The sequence below is a fragment of the Lepus europaeus genome, chromosome 4, assembly GCF_033115175.1.
Source record: "Lepus europaeus isolate LE1 chromosome 4, mLepTim1.pri, whole genome shotgun sequence".
NCBI classification, from domain to species: Eukaryota; Metazoa; Chordata; class Mammalia; order Lagomorpha; family Leporidae; genus Lepus; species Lepus europaeus.
The window spans coordinates 138335995-138350994 of NC_084830.1; the positions used below are offsets into that span (position 1 = coordinate 138335995).

Below are 15000 nucleotides of genomic sequence, written 5' to 3' on the forward strand. Positions count from 1 at the left end.
AAAGAGGGAGGGAATCTCCAGCAAGGCTACCAGGCCCAGGGGTGCAGAACTGAAGAGAAGATCCTAAAGGTGACAGGGCCCTAAGGCCTCACGTGCAGGTCCCTGCTCACGCCCACTCGCGGGCATCGCATAGCTTCCAGTGTACCTGTTTTTCCCTCTGGGCCTGGCTCCTTCCTGGCTCGGAGAGTCTTGCTCACGCAGCTCACGCTGGCTTTTCCAGCCGAGCGGGAATCGGGAAAAGGTCTGGGGCCAGTCCTGCCTCCCTTCGTCGTCAGATGCATCTTCGCTCAGGTGTGCAGTGACTCAGTTTCGTTGGCCACATTTGGAGTCCTCACCCTGGGCGCAAGGGACTGGTGTTTGCATATGTAAATGAACGATCAGAAATAATTACAGGCTGAATCAGTGCCTATACTAGAAATAGAACCCAGGCGTCTTGACTCAGAAGCCCGGGGTTCTCACCGCCCAGCGGACGCAGCGTCCGCCCCGCGGCCGGGACCCTTCCGGGGTATTCGCAGCCGTCGCCGGGGTTCAGTTCCTCTGCGGCCCCCGGAGCTTCCGCGCCCCGCGCAGCAGGACACGGCGTGGGCGGGGCGAAGGCGGAGTCGGGCCCTCCGGGGCGGGGCTGGGCAGTGGGCGGGGCTTCCTCGAGTTCCGGAGTCGAGTCGCTGGCCGCCTTGGCTGGAGCGAGGATGCAGCCGCCGCCCCGAAAAGTGAGCTTGGCCCCGGAATGGGGACTCCTGGCGGGCTGTGGCGGGTGGGTGGTGCGGAGGGAGCCCGGCGGGGCCTAGAGCCGGGCTGCGAGGCGGAGTGGGAAGGGGTCGGAACCCAACCCAGAAGTAACCGAGGAAACAGCTCAGCTCCTGCTCGGCCCCGCCCCCTCACCGCTCCCTACGCCGAGTGTTTTTCACGTCTCCACACCGGGGTCTTCGTCCTCCGCTTAACCCCGCAGGTGAAGCCGGCCCAGGAGGTGAAGCTTCGCTTTCTGGAACAGCTGAGCATCCTCCAGAGCCGGCAGCAGAGGGAGGCGGACCTGCTGGAGGACATCAGGTAGCTTCTGGCCCCGTGGTATACCCACCCCCATCCTGGCCGCTTCTCCCATAACATACATCTGCTGGGGTGGGAGGACAGGGGCGGGAACTCCACCCTCCCCGTTCGCGGCCCTGGTCTTAGTCCTGCCTCTGCGAGACTCGCTCCACCCCCCCCCCCCACCACCACCACATAAACACACAGGGACCCTCTCTTAAACCTCTGACTCCACAGCCCTGCAGTCAAACTTAGGGCAGAATCCCTCCCCCCCTCCCAGACCTGTTGGAAGGCTGGCGACCCTGTGCCCAGGCCCCATCAGTCCTCAGCTGCAAGCCCACAAATGGCCCTGCAGGGGTAGGGAGGCTCCTGCTGGGGCTCTGAGCCGCGAGGTGAGGCTGACCTGTGTTGCTGCTGCCTGAGGTGATCTCAAGGACTTCAGCCCCGTTCCCTCTGGGTGAAATCACACTCTGGGCCTGGCTCCCTCTTCCCCCTGTCCAGGTGGAGGAAAGGATGGAGAAGGGGAGAACAGGACCACACAGTAACCCCACCCCCACCCCAATCTCCACAGATCCTACAGCAAGCAGCGGGCAGCCATTGAACGAGAGTATGGGCAGGTATGGGACGCCTTCCTCGGGACCTCCCCCTTGTAGCCCCCTTTACAGCCCCAGCAGTGTCTCTGCACACATACGCCCATAGCGATCAAGAGCAAATGCCTACAGTCAGGCAGCCTTGGATCAAATTCCTCTTGTTCTACCTAGCTGGATGACCTTGGACAAGTTACTTAACCTTTCTTGGCCTCAGTTTCTTTCTCTGTAAAATGGGAATAATCGTAGTACCTTCATGTCGAGTTGTTGTAAGGATTAAATTAGTTGGTGAATGTAAGGCATTCAGCAAAGCACGTGGTGCATGATAGACATCTGGTGAGTGGTACTATCATGCTCTGATCCCATATTCTTCCACTGGGGTAAGTAAAGGGAACAGGGTGTGCGTTGGCTCTCTCTCCAGGCACTCCAGAAACTGGCTGGGCCATTCCTGAAGAGGGAAGGGCAGCGAAGCGGGGAGACAGACAGCAGGTGGGTCCCGTGCGAAATGTGCTGGGGAGCTCGGTCCCAGGACCCTGTGGAGATGGAGGCCTGGGGAACGGGGAGAGTGCGAGAGCTGCAGGTAGAGCTGACACAGCAGCAGGAGAGGAGCTGACCGCACAAGGACACCGTGGGTGGGGGTGGAGGGCATGAGTGATCCTTGTGGCTGAGCTAATGGGCAGATCGATAGATGGGCTCCCAGACGAGGGGGAGGGGAAGGCTCGCTGTCTCCCATGGTGTTGGAGGGGGGTGGTCTCACGAAGCGGTGGAGTGCTCTCCTCCTCAACACAGACCTTCTCTGGGGAGGGGCAGGACAGTGTTCGGTGCCTGGCGCTGCCTGCTCGATGCCACCGTGGCTGGGGGTCAAACCCGGCTCCAGGCGTCCGACCGATACCGTGACCTAGCAGGGGGCGCAGGGCGGAGTGCCAAGGAGCAGGTGCTTAGGAAGGTATGGCTCAGTGGGTGGGGTGAGGAAGAGCTGGCTTGGGGCTGGAGGTGGTGCGGTTCAGGACGTTGTGTGTCCCTGCTGCTAGGGAACAGAGACCCTCCAGAGGGCGCAGGCGGAGGTGCTGCAGTCTGTCCGGGAGCTGAGCCGAAGTCGGAAACTGTATGGGCAGCGGGAGCGTGTGTGGGCCTTGGCACAGGAGAAGGCAGCTGATGTCCAGGCCAGGTGGGCTCCAGGGGAGTCAGGAAGCCCCCAGGGGGGGAATGTGGATGAGTGGGGGTGGGGCCGAGGCACCAAGGCTGGGCTCGATTCCAGCTTGTTTCCCTTGTCCACATAGGCTGAACCGAAGTGATCACGGCATCTTTCACTCTCGGACCAGTCTCCAGAAACTCAGTACCAAGGTTCGGCAGTGAGGGCGTGAGTGGCGGCAGGGGAGAGGTGGGAAGAGCAGTCTGCTGCTTTGGGAGAAGTAGATTGAATCCAGGCTGCCCTCCTTCCTAGGTGGGTGACCTTGGTCAACTTAATGACCTCTGAGCCTCATTTTTTCATCCGTAAGGTGGAAATAATAACTTCCTTTTCATTCCTTTAATATTCATCTGTTGAGGGCCTGTATGTGCTAGGCAGTGTTCTGAAGACTGGTTTATTTTTTTATTTTTTTTTTATTTTTTTACAGGCAGAGTGGACAGTGAGAGAGAGAGAGAGAGACAGAGAGAAAGATTTTCCTTTTGCCGTTGGTTCACCCTCCAATGGCCGCCACGGCCGGTGCGCTGTGGCCGGCGCACCGCGCTGATCAGAAGGCAGGAACCAGGTGCTTCTCCTGGTCTCCCCTGGGGTGCAGGGCCCAAGCACTTGGGCCATCCTCCACCGCACTCCCGGGCCACAGCAGAGAGCTGGCCTGGAAGAGGGGCAACCGGGACAGAATCCGGCATCCCGACCAGGACTAGAACCTGGTGTGCCGGCGCCGCTAGGCGGAAGATTAGCCTATTGGGCCGCGGCGCCGGCCTGAAGACTGGTTGATACAGCAGAGAACACTTCTGCTGCAGTTCTTGCCCTCACCATCTAGCTAAGGGACACAGCGAGTAAATACACAAATAATCAGATTAGGAGGAAAAATAAAATCAGGTGCCATGATGAAGGGTGACAGAGGGGTGTGAGTTAGAGGGAAGAATGCGTTGCCTTTGAGGTGGGAATAACGTTGTAGGCTCGGAGTGGCCTGCAGGCATTTGAAAGGAGGTCAGGAGGATGCAGGGGTCAGCTCGCATTGAAGCTGGGAGACCACAGCAGGGAACCGTTGGCATTTTATTTCGGACGTGCGCAGAAGCCACTAGAGGATTCTGAGCAGGAGTTGTGAAATTGGGAAGCCAGCCATCAATAATATGCAAATCCACTTTGGGTCTGGGCTCTGGGAAGGACCCTGGGCATCCGTGGCTTCTTGTTGACACCTGTTTCCCCCTGCTAGCTGTCTGCCCAGTCGGCCCAGTATTCCCGGCAGCTGAGAGCAGCCCGCAACGAGTACCTGCTCAACTTGGTGGCCACCAATGCCCACCTTGACCACTACTACCGGGAGGAACTGCCAGCCCTGCTCAAGGCCAGTCCTAACCCAGAGTCCCCCTGCCCCTCAGCGGGGAGGGAGGGTTGGGCCTGTCTTGCTTCCCACTCCCTGTGAGGTCGACAGGTGCTGGGGACCTCGCCTGCCTCTGTGAGTAGAAGCTACACTCTTGGGTTCTGAATCTGCGTCTAGCTGGCTACATGACCCTGTCTGGGACACTGCCCCTCTGAATCCCATTGGGGAATCCCTCGGTTCTGCCGACCTTAGAGCACTGATGGGGCTCAAAGGGTGTGAGGGTGTGTTTTGAACTGTTAAGCCATGTGCGCACAAGGGCCTGTTATTAGAAGCAGTAATAATGCCTGGCTCTTGCCTCCTTCTCATACCTCATGCCCATCCCCCAACCCCACCTGGACAGACAGGCTGCTCTCGAGGCCTGAGGGAAGGCTGGTGTCAGTATCTCTGGGTTGTCTGCAGGCCCTGGTTAGCGAGTTGTCGGAGCACTTGCGGGACCCCCTGACCTGTCTGAGCCGCACCGAGCTGGAAGCTGCAGAGATGGTCCTGGAGCAAGCGCGCCATGGGGGGCAGGCAGCCAGCCAGGTGAGGGCTGGGGCCCATCAGGGTGCCCCCCGAGATTCCCTTCCAGTACACACTCCCCAGCATGCGGTGGAGGGGCAGGCAGCCAGCCAGGTGAGGGCTGGGGCCCATCAGGGCACCCCCAGAGATGCCCTCCCAGTACACACTCCCCACCATGCGGTGGAGGGGCAGGCAGCCAGCCAGGTGAGGGCTGGGGCCCATCAGGGCACCCCCAGAGATGCCCTCCCAGTACACACTCCCCACTATACGGGGGGGGGGGGGAGGGGCAGGGCAGGCAGCCAGCCAGGTGAGGGCTGGGACCTGTCAGAGCGCCCCCCCAGAGATTCCCCCCACTACACGTCTGCTTCTGTCCTCTTTCTTCTGAGATGAGACATGCTAGGGACAGGGCCGGACAGGAAGTGAATAATGAGTGACTGACTTTTCCCACCTGGCAGGTAAACTGGGAGCAGGATCTGAAGGTGTTTCTTCAGGAACCTGGGGTGTTCTCCCCCACCCCCGCTCAGCAGTTTCAGCCAGCAGGCACTGATCAGGTGAGACCACGCGCTGCTCTTGGAATGAGGCCCAGTGTAAACAGGACTGTGGTTTTGGCCTCCTGCCCCATTATCTTTGTCATGGTATTAACTGGGTGACTGTTGGACCTCAGGGAGGGGGTTTCGGAGCTCTGGTCCGCCTCCTTCCTACCAGAATGCATAAAACACACCTCAGTCCACTTTTTAGCCACCCAGTGCTTTGCCCTCTTCAGCATGGCCATCCATGGCCCTTCAACCCCATCCCATTGCTGGGAGACATCTGGCCACACAATGTATACCTCTGTTACGGAAGGGGCAGTGCCCCCGCCTCTCTGTCCTTGTCTTTGGGAGGCAAGGCAAGTAGAAAAGAGGGAACTGGAGAGAAGGAGCTACCTCGGGTCCTGCTCACAGCACCTCTGGGCCTGCAGGTGTGTGTCCTGGAGGGGGAAGCAGGAGAAGTGGCTGGGGAGAGCGGCTTGGAGAAGGAGATTCAGCGCTGGACCAGCAGGGCTGCCCGTGATTACAAGATCCAGAACCATGGGCAACGGGTGAGGTGGGGGGTGCAGATGTTGTGGGTGGGCAAGGAGAACTAAGAGGTGGGGATCCTGGAGTTACTGAGGGTGTCACGGGGCTGCCGACAGGAGGGGAAGAGAGGCCTTTTAAGACAAGAGTATGACACAGTGGTTAAGAGCACCTGGACTCACCTCCTCTTCTGTCTCTCCTGAGTTCTGTAACACAGGTGAGGGAGTGACTTAACCTCTCTGGACTTCAGTTTCCTCATCACTAAAGTAATGCCAATAATAGCAGCCCTCTCAGAGACGAAGTGACGTAGTGCATGTGATGCAACCAGCAGAGAACCAGGCTGGAAGTAAGTTATGCCCACCTGGTCTCCACCCACCCCTGTCCTGTGCCTTCTCCACCAGGTGCTGCAGCGACTGGAGCAGAGGCGGCAGCAGGCTCCGGAGCGGGAGGCTCCAGGCATGGAACAGCGGCTACAGGAAGTGAGGGAGAGCATCCGGAGGGCACAGGTGAGGCAGCAGCCTAGGGTTGGAGCCACTGAGATCCTATACACTCAGATTGCTTTCCCCTCCTTTATCTGACCAGGGTAGCGGGGGTGGACACACTTGGCCAGGTTCCACTGACGCCCTTCCTCTCTTTGCCAGGTGAGCCAAGTGAAGGGGGCTGCCCGGCTGGCCCTGCTGCAGGGAGCTGGCTTGGATGTGCAGCGCTGGCTGAAGCCAGCCATGACCCAGGCTCAGGAAGAGGTGGAGCAGGAACGACGGCTCAGTGAGGCTCGGCTGTCCCAGAGGGACCTGTCCCCGACGGTGAGCTACTCGCCCACTCTACCCTTTACATTCAGGAGGGTAAAACTCCCCAGTGGAAGTCAGGCCCTAGAAAATGGGAGTTGTAGGGTGGGTGTTCGTCACAGTGATTAAGGCAGTACTTGGAATGGCTGTATCTCATATTAGAGTGCCTGGGTTTGAATTCGGGCTCTGCTTCTGATCCAGCTTCCTGCTAATACACACCCTGCGAAGCAGCAGGTGATGGTTCAAGTGCTTGGATCCCTGCCACCCACATGGGAGACTTGTATTGAGTTTCAGTTCCTGGATTCGGCCTGGCCGATCCCAGCTGTTGTGGGCATTTGGAGAGTGAACCAGTAGATGGGAGGTCTCTGTGTCTAAGAAAATAGTAATACAATGGGAATCACGGTAGTACCTAATTCAAAGTGTTGTTGTGAGGCTTTAATGAAATCATTCACGCATAATTCATTGCAGTTTCTGGCACTAGAGGGCCCTCCATGAACTTCTGCTATGAGTGTAGTATGGTTGTTAAGAACTGAGGTCCTGGGAGTGTTGCCATTGTACTTAGTGGCTGTGTGGCTTTGGCAAGTGACTTAAACCATCAGAGCCTCAGTTTCCTTAACAACAAAATGAGGTTAGTAGATGTGCAACAAGTCACTGAATTACCACGAAGATTAAATGAGGAGACCAAAGATCCTCAGCATTGTGCCCAGCGCGCAGTAAGCGCCCAGGTGCTAGGGCTCTGCTGTCAGTGTGAGCATTGTCCTGCTCTGCAGGGGTTTGGGTTGTGACACACGTGGGCGGTGCCACCCTGGAGATGCACGCATGGTGTCTTCTAGGCATGGGATGGAGGAGCCAGGGATCCATCCCATCCTTGAGGGGACACTCCAGGATGGCCGTGATGTCTGGTTTCTGCAGGCTGAGGACGCGGAGCTTTCTGACTTTGATGAATGCGAGGAGACGGGGGAGCTCTTTGAGGAGCCTGCCCCGCCGGCCCTGGCCACCAGGCCCCTCCCCTGCCCTGCACACGTGGTGTTTGGCTATCAGGTGTGAATGGGGGTGGGGCTCTCAGCCAGGTAAGGGCTGGGACAGGCAAATCCTGACTCCTTCCTTGTGGGGCCCAGGCAGGGCGTGAGGATGAGCTGACCATCATGGAGGGTGAGTGGCTGGAGGTCATAGAGGAGGGAGATGCTGACGAATGGGTCAAGGTGAGTATGGGACCCTAGGTTCTGAGGCGGGGTGGAGGGCAATGGGAGGGACTTCTTGGTGGCCCCCGAAGACTCAGCCAGGCCAAGCTAGAGGCCTAAGTGGAGCAGAGCTGGGGCCATGGCCTGCTGAGGCCAGTCTGCTGTCTGTTCCATTGCTGGTGAGCAGGCTCGGAACCAGCACGGCCAGGTAGGCTTTGTCCCCGAGCGGTATCTCAACTTCCCGGACCTCTCCCTTCCTGAGAGCGGCTGTGACAGCGACAATCCCTCGGGGGCAGAGCCCACAGGTAAGAAAGGGGAATTTGAGGTTGGGATGTGAGTTTGGAGAAGAGTTACTGGGGGACGCTGGCCCTGGGCGTCACACTCTGGGGCACCACCACCTACTCTCCCTCACCATGTCTCCTTCGCTTCCACAGCATTTCTGGCCTGTGCCCTGTACAGCTACACCGGACAGAGTGCAGAGGAGCTGAGCTTCCCTGAAGGGGCCCTCATCCGCCTGCTGCCCCGGGCCCAGGATGGCGTGGACGATGGTTTCTGGAGGGGAGAATTTGGAGGCCGTGTGGGGGTCTTCCCCTCCCTGCTGGTGGAGGAGCTGCTTGGCCCTCCAGGGTCAACTGAACTCTCCGAGCCTGAGCAGGTGAGGCTCTGCTCTCCCTGGATTCCCAGGCTTCTCAGGTTGACCCTCCCTCTACAGTAAGGCCCTGTTTCATCTTAATGCCCCCCTCCTCCCCAGGTTTACATTCTGTAGTAGCTTGGGCCTCCCCATTTCCTTTGGCTGGGCAGAGAAAGGGAAACCCAGATGGCCATAGGAATTTGGAAGTCCTGTTTTAGTATTGGATAGATCTGAGTTCAAGTTTCTATTGCATGCCTTTGGGTAAGGATTTGAGCTGTTTGAGCTGCTTCCTCTGTGTGTAAAATGAGGAAAAGATACACCCTTCCATAGGCTCACTACCATGGTTACAGCAGACAGAAGTAAGGCCCTTAGCCTGGTAGCACATGGGAGGTGCCTTAAGGTATGCTGTTGTTGTTATTACAGTAAAGGAGGAAGAGCATAGGAGTGGGATTCGGGGGACCAGGACTCTAGCCAGCGCTCTACCGCTATTGGGCTCTGTGACCTTGGACAGATGGCTTACCCTCAGTCTTACTTTTAACATAGGCGTTGTAAAAACACCTGCCACATGGAGTGGTGGTGAGGACTGTGTTAGTGCAAGGGAAGAGCTAGCAGAACACCTGAGACAGTAAATGTTCAGTACCTCTTGAGTAGTCGCAATGTGTATCCATACCTGAAAACAAACATCTGGCCACTTCCTGTTTCGGGCAGTGATGAGACAGGCATTGAAGGTGGTATGAGAGGAAAGCTGGTGAAGCCTGCCCACGTGCCAGGCATAACTCTTTGCCCACTCCCATCCTGCCAGACGCTGCCATCCCCTTCACCTCCCAGCTTCTCCCCTCCTGCACCTGCCTCGGCCTTGGACGGCCCCACCGCACCTGTCCTGCCTAGAGGTGAGTGGACTTGGGGGCCCTGGGAGGGTGAGAGATGGGGAAGGGCAAGGAGTCTCGGCCTCCCAGGCCATGCTGTGCCCTGTGTGTGCCGTGAGGCACCTGGCAGTGAGGGGAGAGGCACTTGGCCTTCAGAGCCTAGCTGACCCATTCAGACCTTACTCTGTCACTTCCTACTCTGTCACTTCAGGTGGGTGTTTGACCTGTCTGGGTCTTGGTTTATGCCTTTTATTAAGTGAGGAGAGAAGTACCACCTCATGGAATTGTGAGAGCTTACGACGATGTGTGTAGGGTTCACAGCATCGTGCCTGGCATGGAGTGAGCATGCAGATAGCAGCTGTTTCTTCGTGGTTATTATTTAAAAAATCTGACCAGCATCTTTCACTCTGCTCTCCCAGGAGGCACCCTTTGCTCTTTGTGTCCTTAAGTCCTACGAATACCTAGCTTTGGGTCATCATTTTCCCTCCTGGAATGTCCCCCTTTTCTTTTCTTTTTTCTTTTTTGACAGGCAGAGTTAGACAGTGAGAGACAGAGAAAGGGCTTCCTTTCTGTTGGTTCACCCCTCAAATGGCCACTACGGCTGGTGTGCTGTGGCTGGCGCGCTGCACCAATCCGAAGCCAGGAGCCAGGTGCTTCCTCCTGGTCTCCCATGCTGGTGCAGGGCCCACGCACTTGGGCCATCCTCCATTGCCTTCCCGGGCCATAGCAGAGAGCTGGACTGTAAGAGGAGCAACTGGGACAGAATCCAGTGCCCCAACCGGGACTAGAACCCGGGGTGCCAGCGCTGCAGGCGGAGGATTAGCCTAGTGAGCCGCGGCGTTGGCCTCCACCTTTTCTTAAATCCTTCTTGCACTTCTACCTTCTCCAGTCTCCGTCCCTGACCCATCAGGGGTCGCCACCATCTCTAGCACCCCTAGGTCACTTTGAAGGACTCAGATCTTAAGTCAATCACTGTGTTAGTTCTTGATAGCCATTGGGGTGGGGGCGCTGTCTGTCCCACCTCCCTTTCTTTGGTACCTCCATCAGAGCTGATTCTACAGCTGCTGCCCAATAATTGTTGAAGATGGATGCGTGGATGGATGGATGGATGAATTTTATGGCCCAGACTTGAGACTGTTAATTCATCAAATATTTATCCTGTGCCACTGTTGCGAGTGCTGGACATACAGCACCGAACAAAACAAAAGTCTGAAGACTGACTTGTCATTCTTGTTTCCACACAAAGCCCTGGACTGCCCTGGACCCCTGGACATGATGGCACCTCGACTCAGGCCGGTGAGGGTCCCTGCCTTGGAGGAGGCTGTGTGCAGAGGGGTCATTGCGGCTGGTCCTGTTTTGTCTGCAGGGCCGAGGGGATGGGCAGGGATAGCCCCAAGGGCGGACTCTGGAGCATTATCTGTGTGTTCCCTACAGATGCGTCCACCGCCTCCCCCGCCGGCTAAAGCCCCAGATCCTGGCCACCCAGATCCCCTCACCTGAAGGCCCGGGGAGTCACTGCCCACAGTGATGCCATTGCCCCGTCTCCATGCTATCAGAGACCACCCCCTCGATGATCCGGAACAACACAGCCCAAAGCTGGAATCTCCCCCACGTCTACTCTCACCTGTAGGGGTAGAAACGTCCCCTTTCCCCATTTGGGGGCAGAACCCCCAGTTTCCCCCCTTGTCCTCCCGACATCACTCAGGCTGGAGCTACTCCTTTCTCTTCCTCTGCCACCTGTCTTAGGTGGGGAACTAGCCTGGGATCTCTGATGCTGGAGCCCATGCCCCAAGGTCCGGAGTGGCTGTGGCCCATCTCTTTCCACCTGGCTCCATGAGCCACCCCAGTCTGGCTGCTGGAGATGCTGGGTGGGGCTGGGAGGGGAGCAGGCCTTGGGAATCAGAAGGAGCTGGAGCCAGTATGCAAAGCAGCTGTGATGGTCTGAGCAGATTTATTGACAGTGAATAAAGGGCACGAAGGCCAAGGCAGGACCTGGGCCTGTTGTGCCAAGAGGGCAAGGGACCTACGGTGCTATTGCTTTAGGGGCCCACCAAGGGCAGGGGCCCGCTCCCAGCTGCCACGCTCTAGCATGTGGAGCGGGGTGTTGGGCAAGGAGGGCCAGGCGGCCTGTTGGCCAGGGAAGGGGGAGGAGGCTGAGGGGCTGGGGATGGGTGAGGCTTCTCCTGAGGTCCCCCAGCCTGACGCTGTGCCATTCCAGGTGGAAGCAGAGCTCGTCCTTCAGCTAGGGGGCAGCGCTGTCCAGCGGAGGGGAGGGCCTTCACGCCCACCTGCCCCCGGCCCTGCCAGCTGGTGGTCTGTCAGGGTGATGAGAAATGGGGCTTGGGGGAGAGAGAAAGGGTAACAGTGCGGCTCCTGTTCGGTCTGGGTCCCAGCTTCTCCCCAGGAGCTTCAGGAGCTTCCCTGTTCCCTGGAGCAGGTGCCCACTCCCACCTCCAAAGCAAGGGATGTGTAGCAGAGGCTAAGTGTGCCCATCACCCTGAGGGCTCAGGGGACTGAGGGGCCTGAATGTTTTAATTGGGGTAGGACAATGCCATTACCTGATCTGGGGCTCAGGCAGACTCGCGTCACACACCCCCTGTTCCACGTGGCAGAGACACCTGAGCCAAGAGGAGGGGTCACTTCAGTGCCCCCCAGGGAAAGAGGCGATCAGAGCTGAGCCTGCTGCTGCCTTGGCCATGTCTTCATACCTGGTAATCTGAGGTGTCCGGCTTGCTCGGCTGTCCGTTTGCCTCTTGCCTGGGCAGTCCTGGGCTTGGTCCCCTCCCTCTGGCCCCTAGTGTCAGCTCTGCAGAGGCTCCAGGGTTCCCCTCCAGTGTACAAGGGACTCGGCTGCTGTCCCTAAGTCCTCCATTCTGCACTGGGGGACTGGCTAGGGCCTGCGGCTGCGGTGCCTCAGCAGGCAGCCTCTCTGTGGCAGGCATCCCTGCCCTGGGCTGCCCTCCTCCAGACCCCTGGCCACCTCCTGGGTCCTGCCCCCCACCAGAGCCCCAGCTTCTGTCTGTGGGGGAGCCATCGCGATGCTCATGTGACCCATAGCGCTTCTCAATGTGTGTCACCCGGAACCTAGAGGTGGGGAGACAGAAGAGGAGCTCATTGCCACAACCCCGAGTGCTGGGCCCTCCCCTCTGACCAGGGACATCCTGGGTTTCATGGCCACTTCCCTCTGGCCCAGGGCAGAGCAGGCCTTGTCGGATGGTGGGCCTGACTCCTGCTGGAGGTCCCAGTCCAGGAGGAAAGAGCTGGGGCTCACCTTTGGGGTCAGGTGTCTGATCATCGGGGCCCCCACCTCAGGCCCTGTTTCCCGGGGACACTCTAGCCCTACCTGCCCACAGAGAACACAGTGGTCTCCCCAGGCCGGGGGCGGCTTTTCCCTTCCTTGGAGCGTCCCTGCCGGACAAGCGGGGGCCTCTTGTTGCGGCTGCAGTGGATGCAAGGGGCCGCAGAGCCCAGGTGCACTGTGTGATGATGGGAAGGGGCTCCGTCTTGCAGGCTGGAAGTGGCATCCACACTGGACAGTAGGGAAGAGCAGAGCAGGAATGTTGTCTCCGTTTCCCTGTCTATCCCATTTCCTACTGTCTTCACATCTCCAAGGCCCCTAAAACCCAACGTGTTCCTTCTTGTCTTTATCTAATAAACTCGATATGGACATGTGAGTGGCTTTGTGTTTCCTCCCAGGGCTGTTCACTGAAAAAGAGGACAGAGCTTAACTCAAAAGAATAGCACTAGAGATGAATCTTGGGCTCGGCACCCTCTAGATGGGAGATATCGTTTGATGGACTTAGATTCCTATGAAACTTTTCACACTGTACGTTAGCCAGCCTCGCCCTTCCCCCCTGCCCCACGCACAGACATGCAGGACACTGAGGGGGGACTGTGCTGGCGTGGACGGTGCTCCCCAAGGCAAGCTAAGTCACGGTGGCCCTTGTTCCCAGCTCACCTGGAGAGCTGCACTGTCCCTTCTCCCTCACTGTCCCCCAGCATCTCCTTCAGGGCCTCAGCGTTGGCTGAGGGGAGAAGGAAGAGAGGGATTTGGTGGAGGTGGAGGTTGGAGCAGGAGAAAGCCGGAGGGCGGGGGCAAGGGGCCCCCTTACCTTCATTTTGGATGATGCAGCGAACAATCCTCTCTACCGTGTCCTCGTTCACGTCATCGTCCTCAGCTGAAGGGTGAAAGAGGTTGGCAAGGAAGTGGGAAATGAGTCAGCTGGGTGTGGGGGGGGCAACCTGGTGGCCCTGTGGCTTACTGCTGAAGACATACCCCTTCCGCTGTTTGCCTTTGTGCTAGATTTTAGCATTTCAGGGGCCAGGGAAGATGGGGAAGTTGATGGGAGCGGGACCCTACCAACAGTGGACCCCTCTCTCCCAGGCAGCCTCCTCTCGCCTTGCTTTTCAGGGTGGTAACCCCCACTTGCTGGCTCAAGAAAGTGGATCCCTAGGCATTCTGCAGGCTTGGCCAGGTTTTGGCCTGGATCTGTTGGCCGGGGAGGCAGAAACGGGTGAGGAGAGGGCCAGGGGAGAAGGGTGACTGAGCCGGGGTTCCAGGCTCCTCACTGCTCACTCACGGGGCTGGAGCTGGGCGTCATCTGGCTCGGAGCCCCTGGACGTGCGGCAGCGGTAGCCCTTCTTCTTGAGCACGTGGCAGATCATAAAGCCCACAAGGCCCATGAGAAAGAAAACCAGCACGAGCAGGAAGAGCATGTACAGCCCATGTTGGGGCGGCTCCAGGTCAGGCTGTGGTTCCGACATGAGGCCCTGGGGGGCGAGCGCGGGCCAGGGCGCCTCCTGGGTTTAGGGGGCTGCAGCTGGAGAGTGGGGAGAGGTAGGCATTGCCATTTTCAGGATCCGAAACAGGCATGCCTTAGGGGTCCCTCCGGTCCCACCACCCAGCTATCCAACCAGGGAGCTGTCCCGGCCAGCGGTGCTGGTCTGCCAAGACCGCCCGCGGCAGGAGGCCCGACGGTGGCTGGGCAAGCCCTCTTCCACGACCCTGGTCCCAGACCGTTCCCCTTTCCCGCTCGTCCCGCGCTCCTGTCCCTGCCAAGGACACTGCAGCGCGAGACGGGACAGCATTCTCCAGGCGGCGGGTGCTCGGATCGCGCCTGAGTCAGCGTCCGCACCTCCCTCCGCGCCGGCCTGAGCCAGGCCTCTGCAGCCCCCTCCCCTCCCTGTACTCCCGGACCCCTCCCTTCCCTTCTCGGTTCCTCCCACCCTGGCCACCTGGCCCACCCGGTACCGGTGGTTTGGTTCTGGTTCCGACTCCGGCTCGGGTTCCGGCTCCAGGGGCGTCCTAGTCCGGCTCAAGGCCCCCGACGCCCTCCCGGCGCTCATCCCTTGGTTCCTCCCCCTCCCCCTTCGCCGCCTCACCGGCTCCCGGCTGTGGCTGCGGATACCGGGGCCGCGGCAGGCGGGGGGAGGGAAGGATGGCGCGGGCTGCGGGCTGCTTGGCCGCGGCGGCAGGCTCTGGACAACTCCGGCCCTGGGGAAGCGACGCGATGGGGGAGCCCCCCGCAGCCGCCCTGGGTTCCCAAATGCTGTCGCCCGATGCCGGCCCGGGATCAAGGGGCGGAGCGCAGGTGTGCGGGGCTCAGAGCGTGAGCTCGGCGCGCGTGTGAGCGCAAGTGGGATGCGCGCGTGACTGCGCTGGGCCCCCCCGGGGGGAATGTGCGGCGCCGAGTCTGGGTCCAGGTAGGGGACAGGAGGTTCGGCGGGGGTGCTCTTCTCTTGGTCTATCCCGCACGCCTGGCGCAGCTCCTGCCCTCAGATGCCCTGGCTGAGAGGATGGCCGGGAATCT

The 15000-nt window shown here is 59.2% G+C and overlaps 2 protein-coding genes across 6 annotated transcripts; one reads left to right on the top strand and one right to left on the bottom strand.

The window, feature by feature from the left end:
- Window positions 1–635: 635 nt before the first annotated feature.
- Window positions 636–12852, top strand: FCHSD1 (FCH and double SH3 domains 1). Of its 4 annotated transcripts, none has more exons than XM_062188937.1 (20): window positions 636–710; window positions 950–1047; window positions 1595–1640; window positions 2032–2099; window positions 2415–2556; window positions 2642–2778; window positions 2891–2954; window positions 4013–4141; window positions 4577–4699; window positions 5131–5226; window positions 5634–5753; window positions 6129–6233; window positions 6369–6530; window positions 7425–7553; window positions 7631–7714; window positions 7881–7998; window positions 8128–8348; window positions 9127–9214; window positions 10437–10486; window positions 10625–12852. In XM_062188937.1, the coding sequence occupies exons 1-20, from the start codon at window positions 690–692 to the stop codon at window positions 10688–10690; spliced, it is 2067 nt and encodes a 688-aa protein (XP_062044921.1). In that variant the 5' UTR covers window positions 636–689; the 3' UTR covers window positions 10691–12852. The 4 variants fall into 4 exon arrangements, with proteins under 4 accessions (XP_062044921.1, XP_062044922.1, XP_062044923.1 ...); XM_062188938.1 differs by having other exon boundaries at window positions 2421–2556; XM_062188940.1 differs by lacking the exons at window positions 636–710; window positions 950–1047; window positions 2415–2556 and having other exon boundaries at window positions 1625–1640.
- RELL2 (RELT like 2) lies at window positions 11444–14626 on the bottom strand. Of its 2 annotated transcripts, XM_062188942.1 has the most exons (8): window positions 14442–14626; window positions 13771–14010; window positions 13303–13368; window positions 13149–13215; window positions 12534–12719; window positions 11899–12274; window positions 11749–11808; window positions 11444–11529 (listed from the first exon to the last, which is right to left on the bottom strand). In XM_062188942.1, the coding sequence occupies exons 2-7, from the start codon at window positions 13952–13954 to the stop codon at window positions 11776–11778; spliced, it is 912 nt and encodes a 303-aa protein (XP_062044926.1). In that variant the 5' UTR covers window positions 13955–14010; window positions 14442–14626; the 3' UTR covers window positions 11444–11529; window positions 11749–11775. The 2 variants fall into 2 exon arrangements, with proteins under 2 accessions (XP_062044926.1, XP_062044925.1); XM_062188941.1 differs by lacking the exon at window positions 11444–11529 and having other exon boundaries at window positions 14435–14626.
- Window positions 14627–15000: the final 374 nt, after the last annotated feature.